The sequence below is a fragment of the Cololabis saira genome, chromosome 12 (assembly GCF_033807715.1).
Source record: "Cololabis saira isolate AMF1-May2022 chromosome 12, fColSai1.1, whole genome shotgun sequence".
NCBI lineage: Eukaryota > Metazoa > Chordata > Actinopteri > Beloniformes > Belonidae > Cololabis > Cololabis saira.
The window spans coordinates 28,426,656-28,442,540 of NC_084598.1; the positions used below are offsets into that span (position 1 = coordinate 28,426,656).

The following is a 15,885-nucleotide window of genomic DNA, read 5'->3' on the forward strand; positions in this document are numbered from 1 at the left end:
CCCAGTTTATGATAAATGTATGATTGTGTTACACGTATTGCATGATTCCCGTATCTGGAGGATAATCCTGACTTCAGTTAACACAAGCAGAAAGGAGAATTTCCGCCAGAAAATCTGCAACTGATAAGAACTAAGGGTTTTCAAAAAAAGGTTTAACTACACATTTGTTTTCCAGACGAGAAAACCTACATAAATATCAACATACATGTGCACAGGTCCCAAAAGTAAGATAAGATCATATGTACTTACTGGGTGGAGCAGGAACAAGCTGAGTTGCATAAGGGGGATGCGGGAGCCCGGCAGGGGTCAGAGGCAGAACTTCTTCTGTGCTGCCAGACCGCTGGATGGCCAACTCGACTTCCTCATCCGTCAATCCTGGAATCAATGCAGACGCCTTAAAAGACACTCAAACCAGTGAAAGTGCTGGCACATTAAGGTGAAAATACAAATGGCTCCTTGGTTCTAATAGCATAACTTTAAATACTTTCCATGCTGCCAACAAATCTTTTAAGTACAACTCAGAGAGTATGTCAAATCTCATTCAACTTTACCTACCCTCTTCTAAAAAATGCATTTTCATTTCATAATTCAGAAATACCATTGAGACTTTCAGGGACATCCATCAAAGGAAGTGCAGAAAGGTTCACACAATGAAATCTGAAACTCTGCCTAGCCTATTAACTGCCACCAAAGGCAAAGAAAATAGGAGTCTGTCCACTTCTCCAGTTATATTTCCCATGTGGAGATTTCATACACCCCAGACAGCGAAAATGCATTATTTTAATTTCTTCATTGTAATGTAAATGTATTACATAATTTTGCAAATGCCAATATAATTTAATCTTCAGATCTTTTTAATGATTTTAGTGATGATTAAATTGCAAAGGGCTCCCTGATGGAGAATCAGGGGGGAGGAGGAAGAAAAAATCTAATATGAACATCTCGTTTTGTGGCAAGAAAGGATTTTATTTCAGCCCCATATGCTGCCATTGCTGTTGGTGTCTTCATTTAATGAGTATCTTGGTCTAAACAAAGGAAAATAATTACAACTTTAACTGAACTACATTAAAAAAACAACATAAAAACATTAATAATAAAACAACTGACAAAAAATGGAAAAGGAAAGCATAAACTGGAATATACTGTAATTTATAGTTCCTGTACATTATCCTGCAAGTCAGCACAGTTTACACTATGTGTAGCATTCTTCCTGATGTGGCTTAAAAAGTGTCTTAACACTAGACCCTTAGGTATTTTCCCTCACTTTATGGAACAAAAAAAAAACAAATTTAAAAAGTCCCTTGTTTAAGGGTGCAAAGGAAAAAACGATCCAATTACATCAGTAAGCAGACTCCTGGATCAAATAAGAGCGTACACGTGGCTCTACAAGCGCTCTGGTTCACAAGTGCATATGTACATGTTCCAGCATGTTACTGCCATTTAGCGGCGCGCTCAAACATATGTGGATCAATCTGAGGTGTGGGATACTCTTGGTTACGTTGCGCTGTTGATGCTCCATTAACTTTGCAAAACACGGAAGTCAGAGTCGGTTAAGATTTGCTTCCTGGTGGAGTGAAGTGTTAAATAATGATTTTATATCAAAGTGAAGAACAAAATCACACAAAAAGATTTAAAAAGATATCAAAAATACATTTGCCCCCTTTTGCTAAATATATGTTTCAGTGTCACATTTAGAAAAATTACTTGTTTTAATTTAAAGAAAATAAAATTAAAATCTACTCATTTTTTTTAAAAGCTTTGTTTCTGAATTGTATCTTAACTCACGCATCCAGATACATATCAAATTGTCTTATGAGGACGAGTTTCACACCTATAGATTTTACACATGCTCAAGATATATATTCCTCCTTTGAGAACCACTGAGCGATGCAGTGGTTCAAGAGGTGACTAAGCTCTCATTAACAGTAACTGCACACAGCCAGATCATAATAAATTGGTACTATCCTCTGCCGTGGCCTTCACAAAGCAAGCACACAGTGACATCCATGTGGACTGACACTAATACGAACTGAGTGACCGTACAAATCAGAAGTTTTCATTACTTAAGGTCAATGAGAACCTACAAGTAAACTATTTTAGCCAAATGCTCATTATTGTTTAAATCAGTTTATGTGATTTAATCAAGTTCATTATCAGGTTGTACTTTAAACATAGGTCCCATTCCCACTAATAATCCACCATACAGCTTATGCCAAGAGGAGGTTCTTTAAGGCATTTATTCTAATGCATGAAGGAATGACCATGAAAATTGTTGAATCACTTAAGGGCACGAATTTGCCAGCGCGTAGTCTATACAGTAGGTCCTGAGAGCCAGGAAGTGGTGTGAGCCATGTGCTGAGTTTGTGTAGTCACACTACACTGTCAAATAAGCAATAATGTGTCCCCGGACTCCTGACTCATCTGACCGCAGCAGACTACATGGTGACAGACTATTGAGTGAGACTTGCAGAGATCTCTGTTTCACCAAATAAAACAAAGTTGCAATGTAAAAGAAAATACCTTTCACCTTGAAATTTCATTTTTTTTCCCCCTCCCTTAACTCTACTGTGATAATATATGTACATCTTAATAGCTATTTATGTCCTTGATATTGTTTATGCAGCTTAGTTTTGTTTTTTCTCCATCTTGCGTGAAAATAAAACACATGGAAATTGCTGTTTTCTAGTCTAAAAAGACGGCTTGCCAAGTTGTGTTGTTGGCTCTGATCTGTTTATTGCAGAGGGGAAGACAACAGCAAATAAAAGAGCCCTTAGATCCAGAAGAAAAGAGAACAAGGTGAAAGTGAATTTTACATATAAAAGGAAAAGACAAAAAGATGGGATTGTGAATTTATTATAGGTTCCAAAACCTGTGGAATGACCCTTGGACCCCCATTTCAGATCGACCTATGGGGTGATAATTTTTTTAAAACATAAATTACACCTAATGACGACACCATAAAAAAGAACAATAACGGAAAGCCATTCTGTATTTCATTATACTGTATTATTTGGTGCACCTGATACACGTAGTGCCTGTTTATGAGTCACTGTATTAGCGGATGCTCTGCCAAAGCATTTGCTTTGACCTTGCCATTCTCATTGGGGCATGAAATTACGGTGCTGGCACCTCGATATTACAGCTATAAATACTGTAAACTGCATATCTGGGCTACGTTTTCTATTGTCTTTCAACATAAACCTGATCGGTATTTATTTAAAGGAAAACCCATTGCTCGTCTGGTTATTTACAGCTCTATTTTCAGAGGCTCCTATTCTCTGGGCATTTTTTAAGGGCAAAGAGGCAAGAAGCCTCTTACATTAAATCTATTTCTCCAATTCTGGCACTTCTGGATTTTATGGGTCAAGACCTTGCTTGGACAGCCAATTATAAGAATTGCTTACTAAAATATTTTGGGTGGTAAAAGGTGAGTGCCTTTTTTTTTGCTGTCTTCCAAGGCTTGAATTGTGAAGCTGCCCTTGAGTGAATATTACTTACATTTTGAATATTATATTAAAAAAAAAAATGCATGACAGAGGTCATAAATAGATGGAGGTCAGCGGGTTATTAATAAAAGTTATACTGGTTTCTCAAGCTGTAGCGCCAAGGGAGATTCTACATGTCATTTGGTTCCTTTCAACTGCTTGAAAATGGCATGCTCTAAATAATGACCACTCTCATAGAGTATTCATTTATGTATTAAAAGGGGACTCTGCTCTCATTTCCCTGCTTTATCGCCTTGTACTGATGACAAAGTAGGCAAGGCCTCGGCTAGGTGGCGCCGTGGAGTAATTTATAACCACATCAATCCCTTTACCTTCTACACGGGCCTTGGTCATTGTCATTTTTGTCCGAGAGGTGAGTCGCATAACCCCACTTACAAACAGCATCCTATTAATATCTGGGATGATGAACCTTACCCTTACCTTCATACCTTCATACCAGGTATGGTAATAGGCAAAAAAACCTACAAGTGCTCCCCCTGACCCTCGATCATGGACCCTGTAGTCAGGGTGAAATCTATTAGAAGCATTTATTCAATTCAATAACAAGTGAGATGGCATAAAAAACAAATAAGTGAAGCCATCATTTATGTCTTAGTGACAGAGAAGGTACCGTGGTTGTTCCATATTTTAAACACCTGTTCTACAACAACGTACGTGCACTTTTTGCACTTTACTTTCCCAAACAAACTGCGGTCACTTTGGTAATCAAGGAGCTGCAGAGTGATGTCGGTTTAGGGGCCACGGTCAGAGTGACATGTTGAAAGCTGGAAAATGCTGTTGACTTTGTCCTGAGAATTTGATTTTTGTGGTAATTATGTGTGTAACTGCTAATTGTCTGGGCTAAATTGTTTTTCCAAATTGGGGACCGATGCTCTTTAGTTGTTACATCTGTTAACTGTAGATGACACAGACAGCACAATTCTCAAAATTAGACCGTAGCATATTGCATTTCACTCCCACGCACAATAAAATTTACTTGAGTTTGGCAAGGAAAACGTAAAACAAAATTACCTCAGGACTGTTGTATGACACTTTAAAACGCAATCTATTTCCTCACTCTTCTGTAACAGAAGGAATAAAATCTGAGTTTAAATCTTGATTTATATATTACATCAAAGTGAAAGTTTGAATATTTCAACCAGTTTATTCAACTTCAAGGACTCAAGAAGGGCAGCTAGAAATATTGGACTGCATAATTGCCAATTCATGCCCTGAAATTGACAGTAGTAGGGAAACACAAAATTATATTTTTCAATGAATACTGAAATAAACCGAACTATTATGATCTCTTTGGGGAAAAAAGAGATGTAACCGTAGAGCTATCCTTCAGTACAGATTAGGGTAGGAAAATAATATGCACGGCCGAGATTATTGTGTAAAGATTCTGCAACATGCAATCAAAGTGGGTCCTATTTTCCCCTTCATCAGCTGTCCAGCGTAAGCACTGGCAGCAAGAGGAATCCAATTTAAATTCCACTCTGCTGGGAGATGGTATTGTTTCATTTTATGTGTGCTTTGACATTTCTGGCTGTTAATATAGAGTAAAATCAAGAAGTATTTACATAAATACGGCATTAAACTGCATTAGAAATTAAGACTGACACATTTTCTGTGGTGACTGTGGGATGAGGTGGATGATTGAGTTTCTGTGTCAAAAGGTTGAGAGGACAATGCATGCTGGGAGCAGAAACAGGGAAAGTAATGGCCTGTAGCATATTGGTTTGTGTAAAAAGCCTACAGTGCATAAAACTTAGAGGAACAGGCAGACAAAATTAAGCACCCATCAAAACAATTAATTTTTCTACAGCTAATTGGATTCAAAATCTGTTTTTACGGGTATAGAGTGGTAAATTCAAGAATCTTTGATCTATATAAAAACTTGGTATACTTAAAAAAAAAAGATATGAACCAGTCTCAAAAAATAATCTTACACTGGTGCTTTAGTAGACATGCACTCAAAAAGTACAACTCATAATGATATCCTGCTCATAAAGAGGGCAGGAAAATCTAACTTTACATTACATTATCTAATTAACAAAAAAAACACAATCACGAAATGACTGTGATATAATTCCAGTGTTTCCGGTGGAAATTAAAATACCCTGACACAATTTCCTGCAAAATGAACGTTCAGAAATACTCCTCCTTTCTCGAAATGATTGCTCTGAAGTGAAAACAATAGATCACAACAACAACAACCTATAAAATGACGCGTGGTAAAAGACTTCCAGGTTCAGTGCTGAATTACTGTACAACAAAAGTCCAGAGCTATGCAAACAATGCTGCAGAGAGCCGCTCAAACATACTTTGTGCTTAATGTTTCACTGCTCATATCTATGCTCTCTCTGCCTATGATCAATGCCCTCATGCAAATCAAGAGTTCTTGCTTATATCTACAGTGGAAGCGATTTTCCAAAATAAATCTGCATTAAAGTGTCATACATATTTCATGGACTTTAAGTGCAGTAAGAGCAAACCGTTTTGGATAGTGGAGCTCCACAAATGTCGCGACAAAGCTGAAAGTAAGAAGAAAATGAGGTGTTGCATGACATCATTCATTGGCGAAGAGGCCTTCGAAATACTCAACAGTAGATTAGGAACTAGTTGTCAATAATGAGACTAAAAGATGAAGAAATTTCAAGAGATATTAAGAATCATTACGGCCATACGAGATGTGTGTAGTAGCAGCCGGCAAGCATGGATTTGGTTTCAGGTTACATTCCCCAGTCACAGAGCTTTTAGGCTCACTTTTCACTGTTTGGCTACTCTAATGCTGCAAAGTCCCTCAGCACTGTAGAGGTACAGTCCCTTAAGTACTAAACTGTCTCGCAACCATCTAAAATAAAAACACTCATCACAAAGAGTTAATCTGAGGCAAAGACAGTCTCCCTATACAGATCGCAACCGTTTAGCCCAGACCTCCAACTTCCCGATGGCAGTCAACTGAACTTACTCTCATGAGTTCAGAATTAAGAATAAAGATTTTTGCTGTTTTTTATTGCCCAAACAATTTTTTACAGTGATTTAGAAATATCTCAATGAAGTGCAAAAAAAAAAAAAAAAGTGAAGAGGCAGCAAATATTCCAACTGCCTCTGCTCAGAAAACCTGTGTAGGGCCTCAAATTTACGATAACTATTAAATTAAGTAAAAGGGTTAAAATGCTAGAAGGCAATATTGATAATTCCATTGAAAACTCAGAGGGAGTTTGTCAATATTAATTTTCCTGAACCCAAAGGAGCATCCCAACTGGTGTGTCATTTATTCATAGGGCCTGAATCACGTTCTCTCCAGCTAAATCGACCCCTATTAGACGCCCCCAGGGCAAAGAGCTATGGCCACAATCTTTGAATCTTGCAGGCCCGTCTCACCATGGGGGTAAAAAAGGACACACGGTCTCCATTGTTGTAGGAAAAAAAACATTTGAAAAAGAAACAAATGAACGACTTTTTTGGGGGGCCAAATATATATTGCTCAATGCTCTAAACACTGTACCAAAAATCTGACAAAAGTCTCTTACCTTTTTTCTTCAAGAAGGCTTTTCTGGTGGCCAAGGGACTCTGTCGTACTTTTAGGTTCTGGAGAAATTTTACAGCAGTTGTTATCTGGGAAGAGACAAATCTGATTCAGTTCCTCATAATTGCATAATGCGAGTAGAAGATAAGAGCTGCAACAAACTGAGGCTTTTAACAGTTCAAGATGAAGTCTAGACTTTCCTAAAGAAAAACATTCATTATAAAATCAACCCCCTCCAAAAAAAAAAAAAAAAAAAAAAAATCTTAAATGGATTCCATTTGATAGTTGCTTTTACGCCCCCCACACCCAGCAGTGAGGAAAAAGACCACCTGACCACTTTCCAGCTAAATGTGGAGAATGACCAAATCAGCAGTTATAAAATTAGCCCATCAAGAGAGCCGGACAAATGGAGTATGGAGCTTAATTTGCTATTACCCTCTTAAAGACAAACTTCCATTCTTAAGTGCGCAGTAGAAGAAAATCTATACTTAATGCAGAGGTGATCATATGTATCTAATAACTTGAGAATCCTAGGCCTAAAACTTCTGTAATTCTTCCAGTTAAAAACCTGCCATGATCAAATCACCCAGCCTGACTGTTGTAATGACTTGAAACGTTAATGCACCAGAACGTTAAATAGCATCAGAACATCAGTAGTTTTAAGTGCACCGCGTTCATCGATTCTATTATGTTTTCCTTCGAGATGCACCTTAATTTTCCACCCAGTATGCATTTCCAAGAACTGGAGGGAGAAAAAAAAAAAATCTTCCTCAAATGGTATTAAAACATAAATTTGAAGTGGGCGCCATGAAGTGGCGCCTCCTAAAATAGATAAATATGTACGAACACAGAGAAAGGAGAAACACATTGGAAGGGGGGGGGGGGGGGGGGGGGTTTCGATGACTTATTATCGCACCTGTGGTCCCCGTGATTCAATTGTAAAAGTCATCCCTCTAATAGCTTGAAAGGTTTTGATTACTCTTCTTTTCTCTTAGTGTTGAAGGATACGAAGTGATTGAGCGCTCTGCCAGTGGTAATTCATTTTGGGTAATGCATTGCATATACTATGAACCTGTTTCAATTCAAAAGAATTGCAGTTAAATTTGTCCACGGGGCAGGAGTGGCTTGGAAGCTGTTTAAAAAGCTCAGTTTCTATGACAAACACAGGGTGCAGTAGAAACTCATGAAAACGTATTGCGTTTTCCTTCAGTAGAGCAGGAACATACTAAAGAAGCAACATAGGTGCTGCTTCCACAGACATGTTGGAGAAATATACAAGTGTATTTTGTAAATCGTATCTACTATTTATGCTGTCACTTTTTTATTTATTTCTTAATCAAAAGGTACCAGGTTAATCTAAAATTTCACAGGGACATCACTGTAACCCTGATGTACACATGTGTTACGCAAGAGTTATGGAATTTCTTGGATCTCTATAAGATAAGAGCTTATTAAAGTCGGTCACCTGGAACCATCATTGTGACAACCAGATTAAAGCATTTGCATGGTGTGCCTGTGTCCCCCCCCCCAACTCGTGTTCTGGGCCAAAAGATACAGTCAAAACACAGTAAAAAAAAAAAAAAAAAAAAAAAAAAAGAAGAAAAAAAGAAAACCCTCAGCTAATACAAAATCACCCTGCTCTCAGCAAGGCTCTCACGGTTTAAGTAAGTGTACCAAAGACACAACTTGTGGTAAAAGCGGAAACCAGAGATAATAAACATACTCAAATCTAATATTGTAATTTTCATTCCAGTAAACAACAAAGTGATGTGGGCGCTGTGCGATGTAATGACCTAATAGAGAAGGAATATGCTGAATGAGCAATCCTTGTTTACATTCCCTTAAAATTTCAGTAGCACAATATTGACAAGAAAAATGTATCAATGTTAACAGGCATAAGTATGATACCTCAGAAAAGACCGCAGCTTGCTCAGCGGCAAACTAATGAGGCAAATGTCCATTTGGTTAAAACTGTAGTGGTAGATCTTCAGGGAGTAGAAAAGTGCACTTCTTAGCAGATGACATAGATGCTTTGTACAAGTTCCACCCAGACATCTCAATCAATTATAACCACATTGCACAGATTTCTCTCTTGTTATTGACTCATGGATCACCCCAGCTATAGTGTTGGGTAGCAAAGAACTGGGCTTTAAAGGGGCTAAAAGATGGATAACATTACAACGTCCATGTAGATTGGCAGCACTGAGTAAATAAAATAATTAGATGAACTTCCTTCCACATTGAAAACAGGTGATTTCTTTCCTGCTGTTAACATTAACTACGCCTTTTTGGAAAGCTTCTTTGACTACTAGTGCACCAAAGTACTCCATGTCAAGAGCAATAATCTTTGCAAACCAGATAACCAATAAAGTGTCAGGTAAAGCCAAAAAAGAGGTGAAAACTCAATCACAGAAGGAGATAACATTAACCAACACACTTAAAGAAAGTGAACTTGATGAACAGACAAGATTACAGAAAATGTTATTGAGTTTGAATTGGACCAGACTTTGCACTGCACTTGTCTGAAAATTACAACTCTGATACCTTGAATTGTGAGAAATGAGGATGAAATCCAATTAAGTTCGAACCACATGGATGGACATCTGAGAAAACCCATGTAACCAGTTGTATATTTCTGCTCTAACTAGTAACAGCACTTAGTAACTGTAACATACCACAGGACCTACGGATACTTTGCATTTGGTGCACATTTAGTACAGGGATCCAGAGACTCAATAAGGTCAGGTGAAAAGCTTTCTATAGTAAAAAAAATGATGTGCGTTAATTCTCAGTTTTTTTTGTTTGTTTTTTTTAACTAGTTCTTTCATATGATAAAGATTGTTTTTTGAAAAATAAAAACAAGAAAAAGATGACAGGATTTCAGTCTAAATTATTCAGGATAATAAAGCAATTGCTTTATTAATGTTGAAGTTAACTTAACCAGTAAGAGCATAAAAGACAAAAATATTGCAAATATTCTGTCTTTGAGATCTCTGATCTCAGATTCTATTAAATTAACATTTAAACATTTTGATAAAAGATACCATACCAGATATAAAGTATCAAGTAGAGTGGTTGTCTAAAATGTAAAAGTTGAAACCTTTTTTTTTTGTTTAAACTGCCACGTTAACCTTTTTTTTTTAACAACAACAACAAGAGAAGTAAAATATAAAAGTGAAGAAAATGTAAAAGACAGTTCCATATAATTTTTAAAAATATATTTGCATTTTGTGTACAACAATGCAGAGACTCGGTGGCCATGAAGGAACAAAACTTTTGTAGGGCAGTAAAAATGGAGGGGCTAAAAGGAAATCATTAGCAAGTATAGAATTCAGACTCAGCGAGAATCAATTCATTCCAAATTGCCCTAGCCTGTACATTTGTAGAGAAGTGCCCCTGATATAATAACAGACTGATAGACATGAACAAAAATTGTGTTAGGTCAGTCTCAAATTTCCCCCCCAAACACATGTATGAAGGACCAAAAGCAAGAGAAAGTGAGAGACGGCAAAAAATGAAGCTCTATATTAATTTGGTGCTTTCATGGACAATTTGCCGTCAGGGGCAGCTGTCTTAAATGACTAAACCCAATACCTTTCTGATATCAGAGCCCTGCCAGAAAGGAATTAAGTTTTAATGCAATTATTGTATTTCCTTTGGTTGCCTGCCTGCTTGATGTGGCCAACAGTGCTTTTTAATCTTTTTAAAAGAGCAGGTTTAAATGCCCTTCTAATTGTGACATCTTTCCCGCCTTAATGTGACCTTTAGTAGAGGAAGCAAGGCCTCGTGGGAGCAGCTATAGGGAATTATTGACCCTGAGAGACATCAGGAAGTGAGGTGCAGATCCAATCATTTAGCTAACACTCAGTTGTTCAGACTTTGTCAGAGCTTCAAGGGCCCAGCAGGAGTTGAACCATTCTGACAAAACCTTTTTTTTCTTGCTTCACGGTGTCTTCACTTTACTTTAAACAAGTGCTTTTTCAGAGAAACTACAATAAAAGGCAGACCAGTTAAATCTGAAACAGAGAACGAGTACACGTGGGCTTTTTTTCCCTTCCCTATCAGGCCGCAAGGTAACCGAGTGGTGCTTTTACAGCTACACAGAGCGCAAATGGGTAAAATACAGGGGCTCTGTGTACTGTGCATTACAGTCCTGAAATGTGGTCAATTTTTATTGAATGAATGACTGTAACTTTTGAAATTTAAAGGTCAGAGTCAACATTTCAGCAGATGAAAAAGGGGTCATGGAAAACTTCATTGACATTTTGCTATGCAAAGGTTTAAAAATAACATACAGCCCTGTATCAGTGTCAGAGCCATGGGCAAGGCTACAAACATGACATCAAAAGCATATTATGCAATTTTTGTAAAGGGGGGGGGGGGGGGGGAATCAAGCTTTTTTTTTTTTTCCAGACCACTGCGTGCAGACCAAACTTTCCAATCAACACCGATTCCGCATCAAAGTTCTGTCATTGCAAACATGGAAAAGTTGAGTAAGTTCAGCTGAGAGACAGTACATTTGATTCAGTGAGGACACTGTCAAAGAGTAAAAAAAGGCGCATGACAAAAAAAGCGATAAACACACACAACACACTATACACAATACTTCAAAGAAAAACTGCCTTGTTCTAATGGGGGTATGAGAGACCTTTACAAGCGCATGTAGCAGGTTGTGGTCTGCTGTTAGATACAAGAGAGATGTATATACAGGTTAAACAGCAAGCATGAAAAAACTGCATTTCATACCATCAACAAGTGTTTTAAAAACAGCATGTAAAAAAAAAAAAAAACAACTAAGTGATGCATTTCTTTTGAAGATAAACATATGGCATCCAGCTGGTTGAATACTAGTGTGAGAGATACAGTAGAAAGCCAAGTTTGACATTTCTTCCTGTGTAACTGTCAGTGGTCTTCCTGGGGTTGCTGCTGCTAAACTAGCGAGACAGATGATGTTTAGATGAACACATCCCCGGTGGTGGACTGAAAGCTCTGAAAGCCCTTGTGACTAAGGAGCAGCAACCGTGCCAGTGACACCTCTTTCACCCACTTTAGACGAAAAATACTTTTACAGCGCACACATTCCTTTTAATTCAGGTAAAAGGCCCAAACCATGAGTGTGGAGCAGCTCTGAGAGATGAGGGTCATCAGAGATTAACCCATGGCACTTTAGCAGTGGGGTTGCAAGAGGGGAGTCGCAGTCAAACACAACAAACTACTTAGCTGCCACAAAGCATTCCAGCCCCTTCTCAGCGGCAATACAGTAATGGATACTTCCTCAGCTCCTCAATTGGTCAAAATGTTTTCATACAATAATTTAATTCAGAAACACATTTACAAAGCAGGAGTAATCAATTTTAATTAGTTGATTTTTTTTTTCTATTCACATAAAATTTAATGTACTGCCATCGATCTCCTTTGTTCTTTAATGCAGTGCCTCTTTCCTGTAATTTGAAGCTTTACTTTTTCTTTTTTCTTTTGCAGATGATGCAGGTGATGACATTGTGTGACAAGCAGGTCTGTATGCTTTGCGAAAAGGGGAATAAGGATTACAAAATACAATCATTTTTTTTTTTTTTTAAGTGGCCACCATAATACTTTTATTACTGAAAGAAATTGGGGATTTTAAGTGATATTGGTGTTTAAAAACGTGTTGCATAAAAGCTTTACAGCAAAATGCAAATATATGGGAAAAAAGTGAGTAGCAATCAGTATTCATTGATTTTGCAAAATAACTTTTTTTTGTGGGAAAAAAAAAAATGAAATGAGGTCAAGTCAGCGATGGAGACGACTGCATGCGCCTTTTGACTATGACCTAAAAAGTTTCCACCGCATATTTAAATAAATGGCAGGTTCCACAAACTATCATAAAATGGTACATTTTACATTGTTCATTTGTCATGAAAAGTTTTGTACAAAACAAGATGTATAATTGATCTTTTCTTTTTCATTGCATTTCCTTGAAACATTACAAATTGTATGTACTGCAATTAAAAAAAAAACTAAAATTGCATTAATGCCAATAGAAAGTATTTAGCCTCAACAAGAGGAAGTTTTTTGTTCTTTTTCTGGAGATAAAAAAGGGAGCTGCAGCGGATCACGGTACCGTGAAGAAAGACAAAGTCTTCTCTTAAAAGTGCTGCTGCTCTGTGTTGTCCTTCGCGTCATCAAGGCCCGCCGGCCTTTCAGTTTCAATTAGTTGATTGAGGCAAAATGCAAGCGGCACCAGCAACAAACAAGATGAAGCTTGTGTCCGAGCGACACACCACATAAGATGTGTTGTGGTGTCAGGAGAAGAGCTGCCTCCGTCATGAGCAACTTACAGTGACAAGCCTATCCTCCTCTGTTGATCCGAACGGTTCGTCTCGTTGAGGAAGCACCCACCCACAGAGAGACACACTCAGACAGCAACACACACAGCTATGCATGTTGAATTAAACCAGCTCAATAGGCAAATAAAGCAGGGTGGCGAGGTGAAGATCGAGTGAGTTGGCATCAGTTTTGTGTGCAGCTTTGCCAGCCTGCCAAATTGACTAATAAAACTAAAATAGAGAGGCCAATGACAATAGAGCGAGAGGTGTCCTTTTATTGATCAAATTATTCCGTCTTGAGTACACAGTACCATCGGAAGAGAGTACGCTCGCAAAAACAACTCGACAGATTGTGACATTCCAGTGACATTGTAAACGTGTGTCAACTTTTCTCCAGTCAATAGGCTGAATGCACTAATCATGTGTCTTGGATCAGCAATTTCATGGTCTTCAAAGGGGGGCAGGAATTGGTGGCATGACCCACCACACAGGGTGAGACCCCTCTTTTCCTCAACCAGTCCCACGGAGAAAAGGGGAAGGCAAAGATGGTGTTAAGGCGCATCAAGGCAGGAGCAGAGCCAGAGAAGATGAACATCGCCATCTACTGGCCAGGGCTGAAGCGTAATTGAGGAGAAGAAAGTCTGGCAGTTCACCCTTGCGGCCTGTCTTTACTGAGACCTGTCAGAAACATTTAGACGTACTTGCCAAGACAACAGGCCACACATCTACAGTGGAAGACAAATCAGAATAAAAATCTCCATCAAACGAGCTTGGAAGCTCATGGCAGCAGGGCTTTCCTTTCATTCTCGTAGCACACAGTCTGTTACGGATCACACCAAGCGACAAAGAAAAATGTTGGCTAACTCTCTTTTTCTGGAGGTGTCCAAATACCACAAACAGTGTAGCTTCAAGAGCAGAATAAGCATCCAAAACTAGTGCTGCTGACAGCATCAGGGAAGAAGCTCTCGGCTTTTGGGCCATTTAGAAAGGACACCTCCTCAGACTTAAAAATAATTACTCATTTTAACTCTGTAAACCTGTTTTGCTAAACATTGGAGAACTCATTGTATGTAACATTTAGAGTATGTGCCCCACCTGAACATAATCCATTCCTGAGAAGCACGGACAGAGTTTTCAGGTTTTGCAACCTGATTGTTCAATGCAGATTGAAAGTAAACTGCCTCTGAGTGTGTGTATACTTTCAGAGAACAGCAAGGGCAATAATTTGAAGAAAAAAAAAAAAAAAAAGACTTATTTGAAAGCCATGTCACGTTAAACAGCAGACAGAAACACCAGAACCAGAAGGAGGGGGGGCAATAATCAAAACAGTATGTTGCATGTCAAGCAGCACCTTTACTCTTTGTGACTATGTGACAATTGGAGGCAGGGGTCAAAAGTTTAGAGAGCTGCTGTACACCAAATCACGCGTTCGAAGGAGAAAATACATGTTTTACCAGCCCTCTTTGAAAGAATGAGGAGAGGAGACAACCCACGGTGAACCACTATAATGTCACACAGGGTGGCGTGTTACAGCAAAGGGGCTGAGTTGGCAAGCAGCTCAGCAGCAGACGCACACCTGTTCTGACATTTTCTGTCGACCTTGACACAGAAAACACATGACAATGCCACTCTCTGCATTTTAAAAGTACAGGTTCTTTTACCAAGCCTCTTTACTTCCTGCCTTTTTGTTTTTCCTTTACACAATACCTTAAGACACTTTTACAACAGTTTCAGAAACAAGATTCAGAGATAGAAAGGAGGGCAGTTACTGGGTGGGGTCAGAATTAAAATAAGAAAAACATAGGGGAATAAAGTATTTTAAGATGAGACATACACATCATTGGAAGTGAAACTTACTTGGGGTCGACCAAAGGCTGCTGGCAGGTGGCTACTGCCTATGGTTTGTCCAAAGGACTGAAAACCACCACAATATCACTTAAAATCCCAAAATTCAGAGCAAACACAATCTGGGAAGGACAGAGTTGCCCCATTCTCGCCTTTGCAAACTCAGTGGTTATTGTTTCCTAACTTTTTTAGTTCATGGCAGTTCCACAAATGAAGGTCTACAATTTAATAAAACAGACAGCAAAGTAGTACTGCTGCTGGGTGCGGCGCACAAAAAAAAAAAAAAAAAAGATCAACGAATTACCGAGAAGTTGACAGTCTTGACGCACATGCCAGGGAGGGGAACCAGCGTAGGTGCTGGAAAAATGTCAGTAGTTCCAGTGGCTACCTCCGTTTCAGTACTGGTCTACACTTGCACCCGAACTTAATGACAGCTCTGAAAAACTCAAACATTTTGTTGAAGACTGTAGGGCGACACAAAGAAGTCTCTGCAATGGTATCTGCACTCTTATTGCAGTAAAATAACGAGGAAGGCACAGGCGGACAGCTATAATCAAGTGTAGTCCAGCGACACAGATGTATGAGGGAATTCTGAATTAACTGAAGAACCATTATTAAAAAAAATCCTCAAAGTGTGTAAATATTTATGGAAACAAGTCCAGACAATTACTTTCTGGCAGATGCATATTTATTTAAAAGTCAGCATACAAGC

General features: G+C 38.5%; 1 protein-coding gene across 6 annotated transcripts in view; it reads right to left on the bottom strand.

The window, feature by feature from the left end:
* The window catches only part of pex14 (peroxisomal biogenesis factor 14), a 49,048-nt gene that overhangs the window by 21,496 nt on the left and 11,667 nt on the right, over window positions 1–15,885 (bottom strand). For all 6 annotated transcript variants that reach the window (XM_061736364.1, XM_061736365.1, XM_061736367.1 and 3 more), the window contains 2 exons: window positions 7,025–7,109; window positions 250–375 (listed from right to left, as the gene is read on the bottom strand). In XM_061736364.1, coding sequence (XP_061592348.1) covers window positions 250–375; window positions 7,025–7,109 — 211 coding nt within the window. The remainder of the gene's footprint in view (window positions 1–249; window positions 376–7,024; window positions 7,110–15,885) is intronic.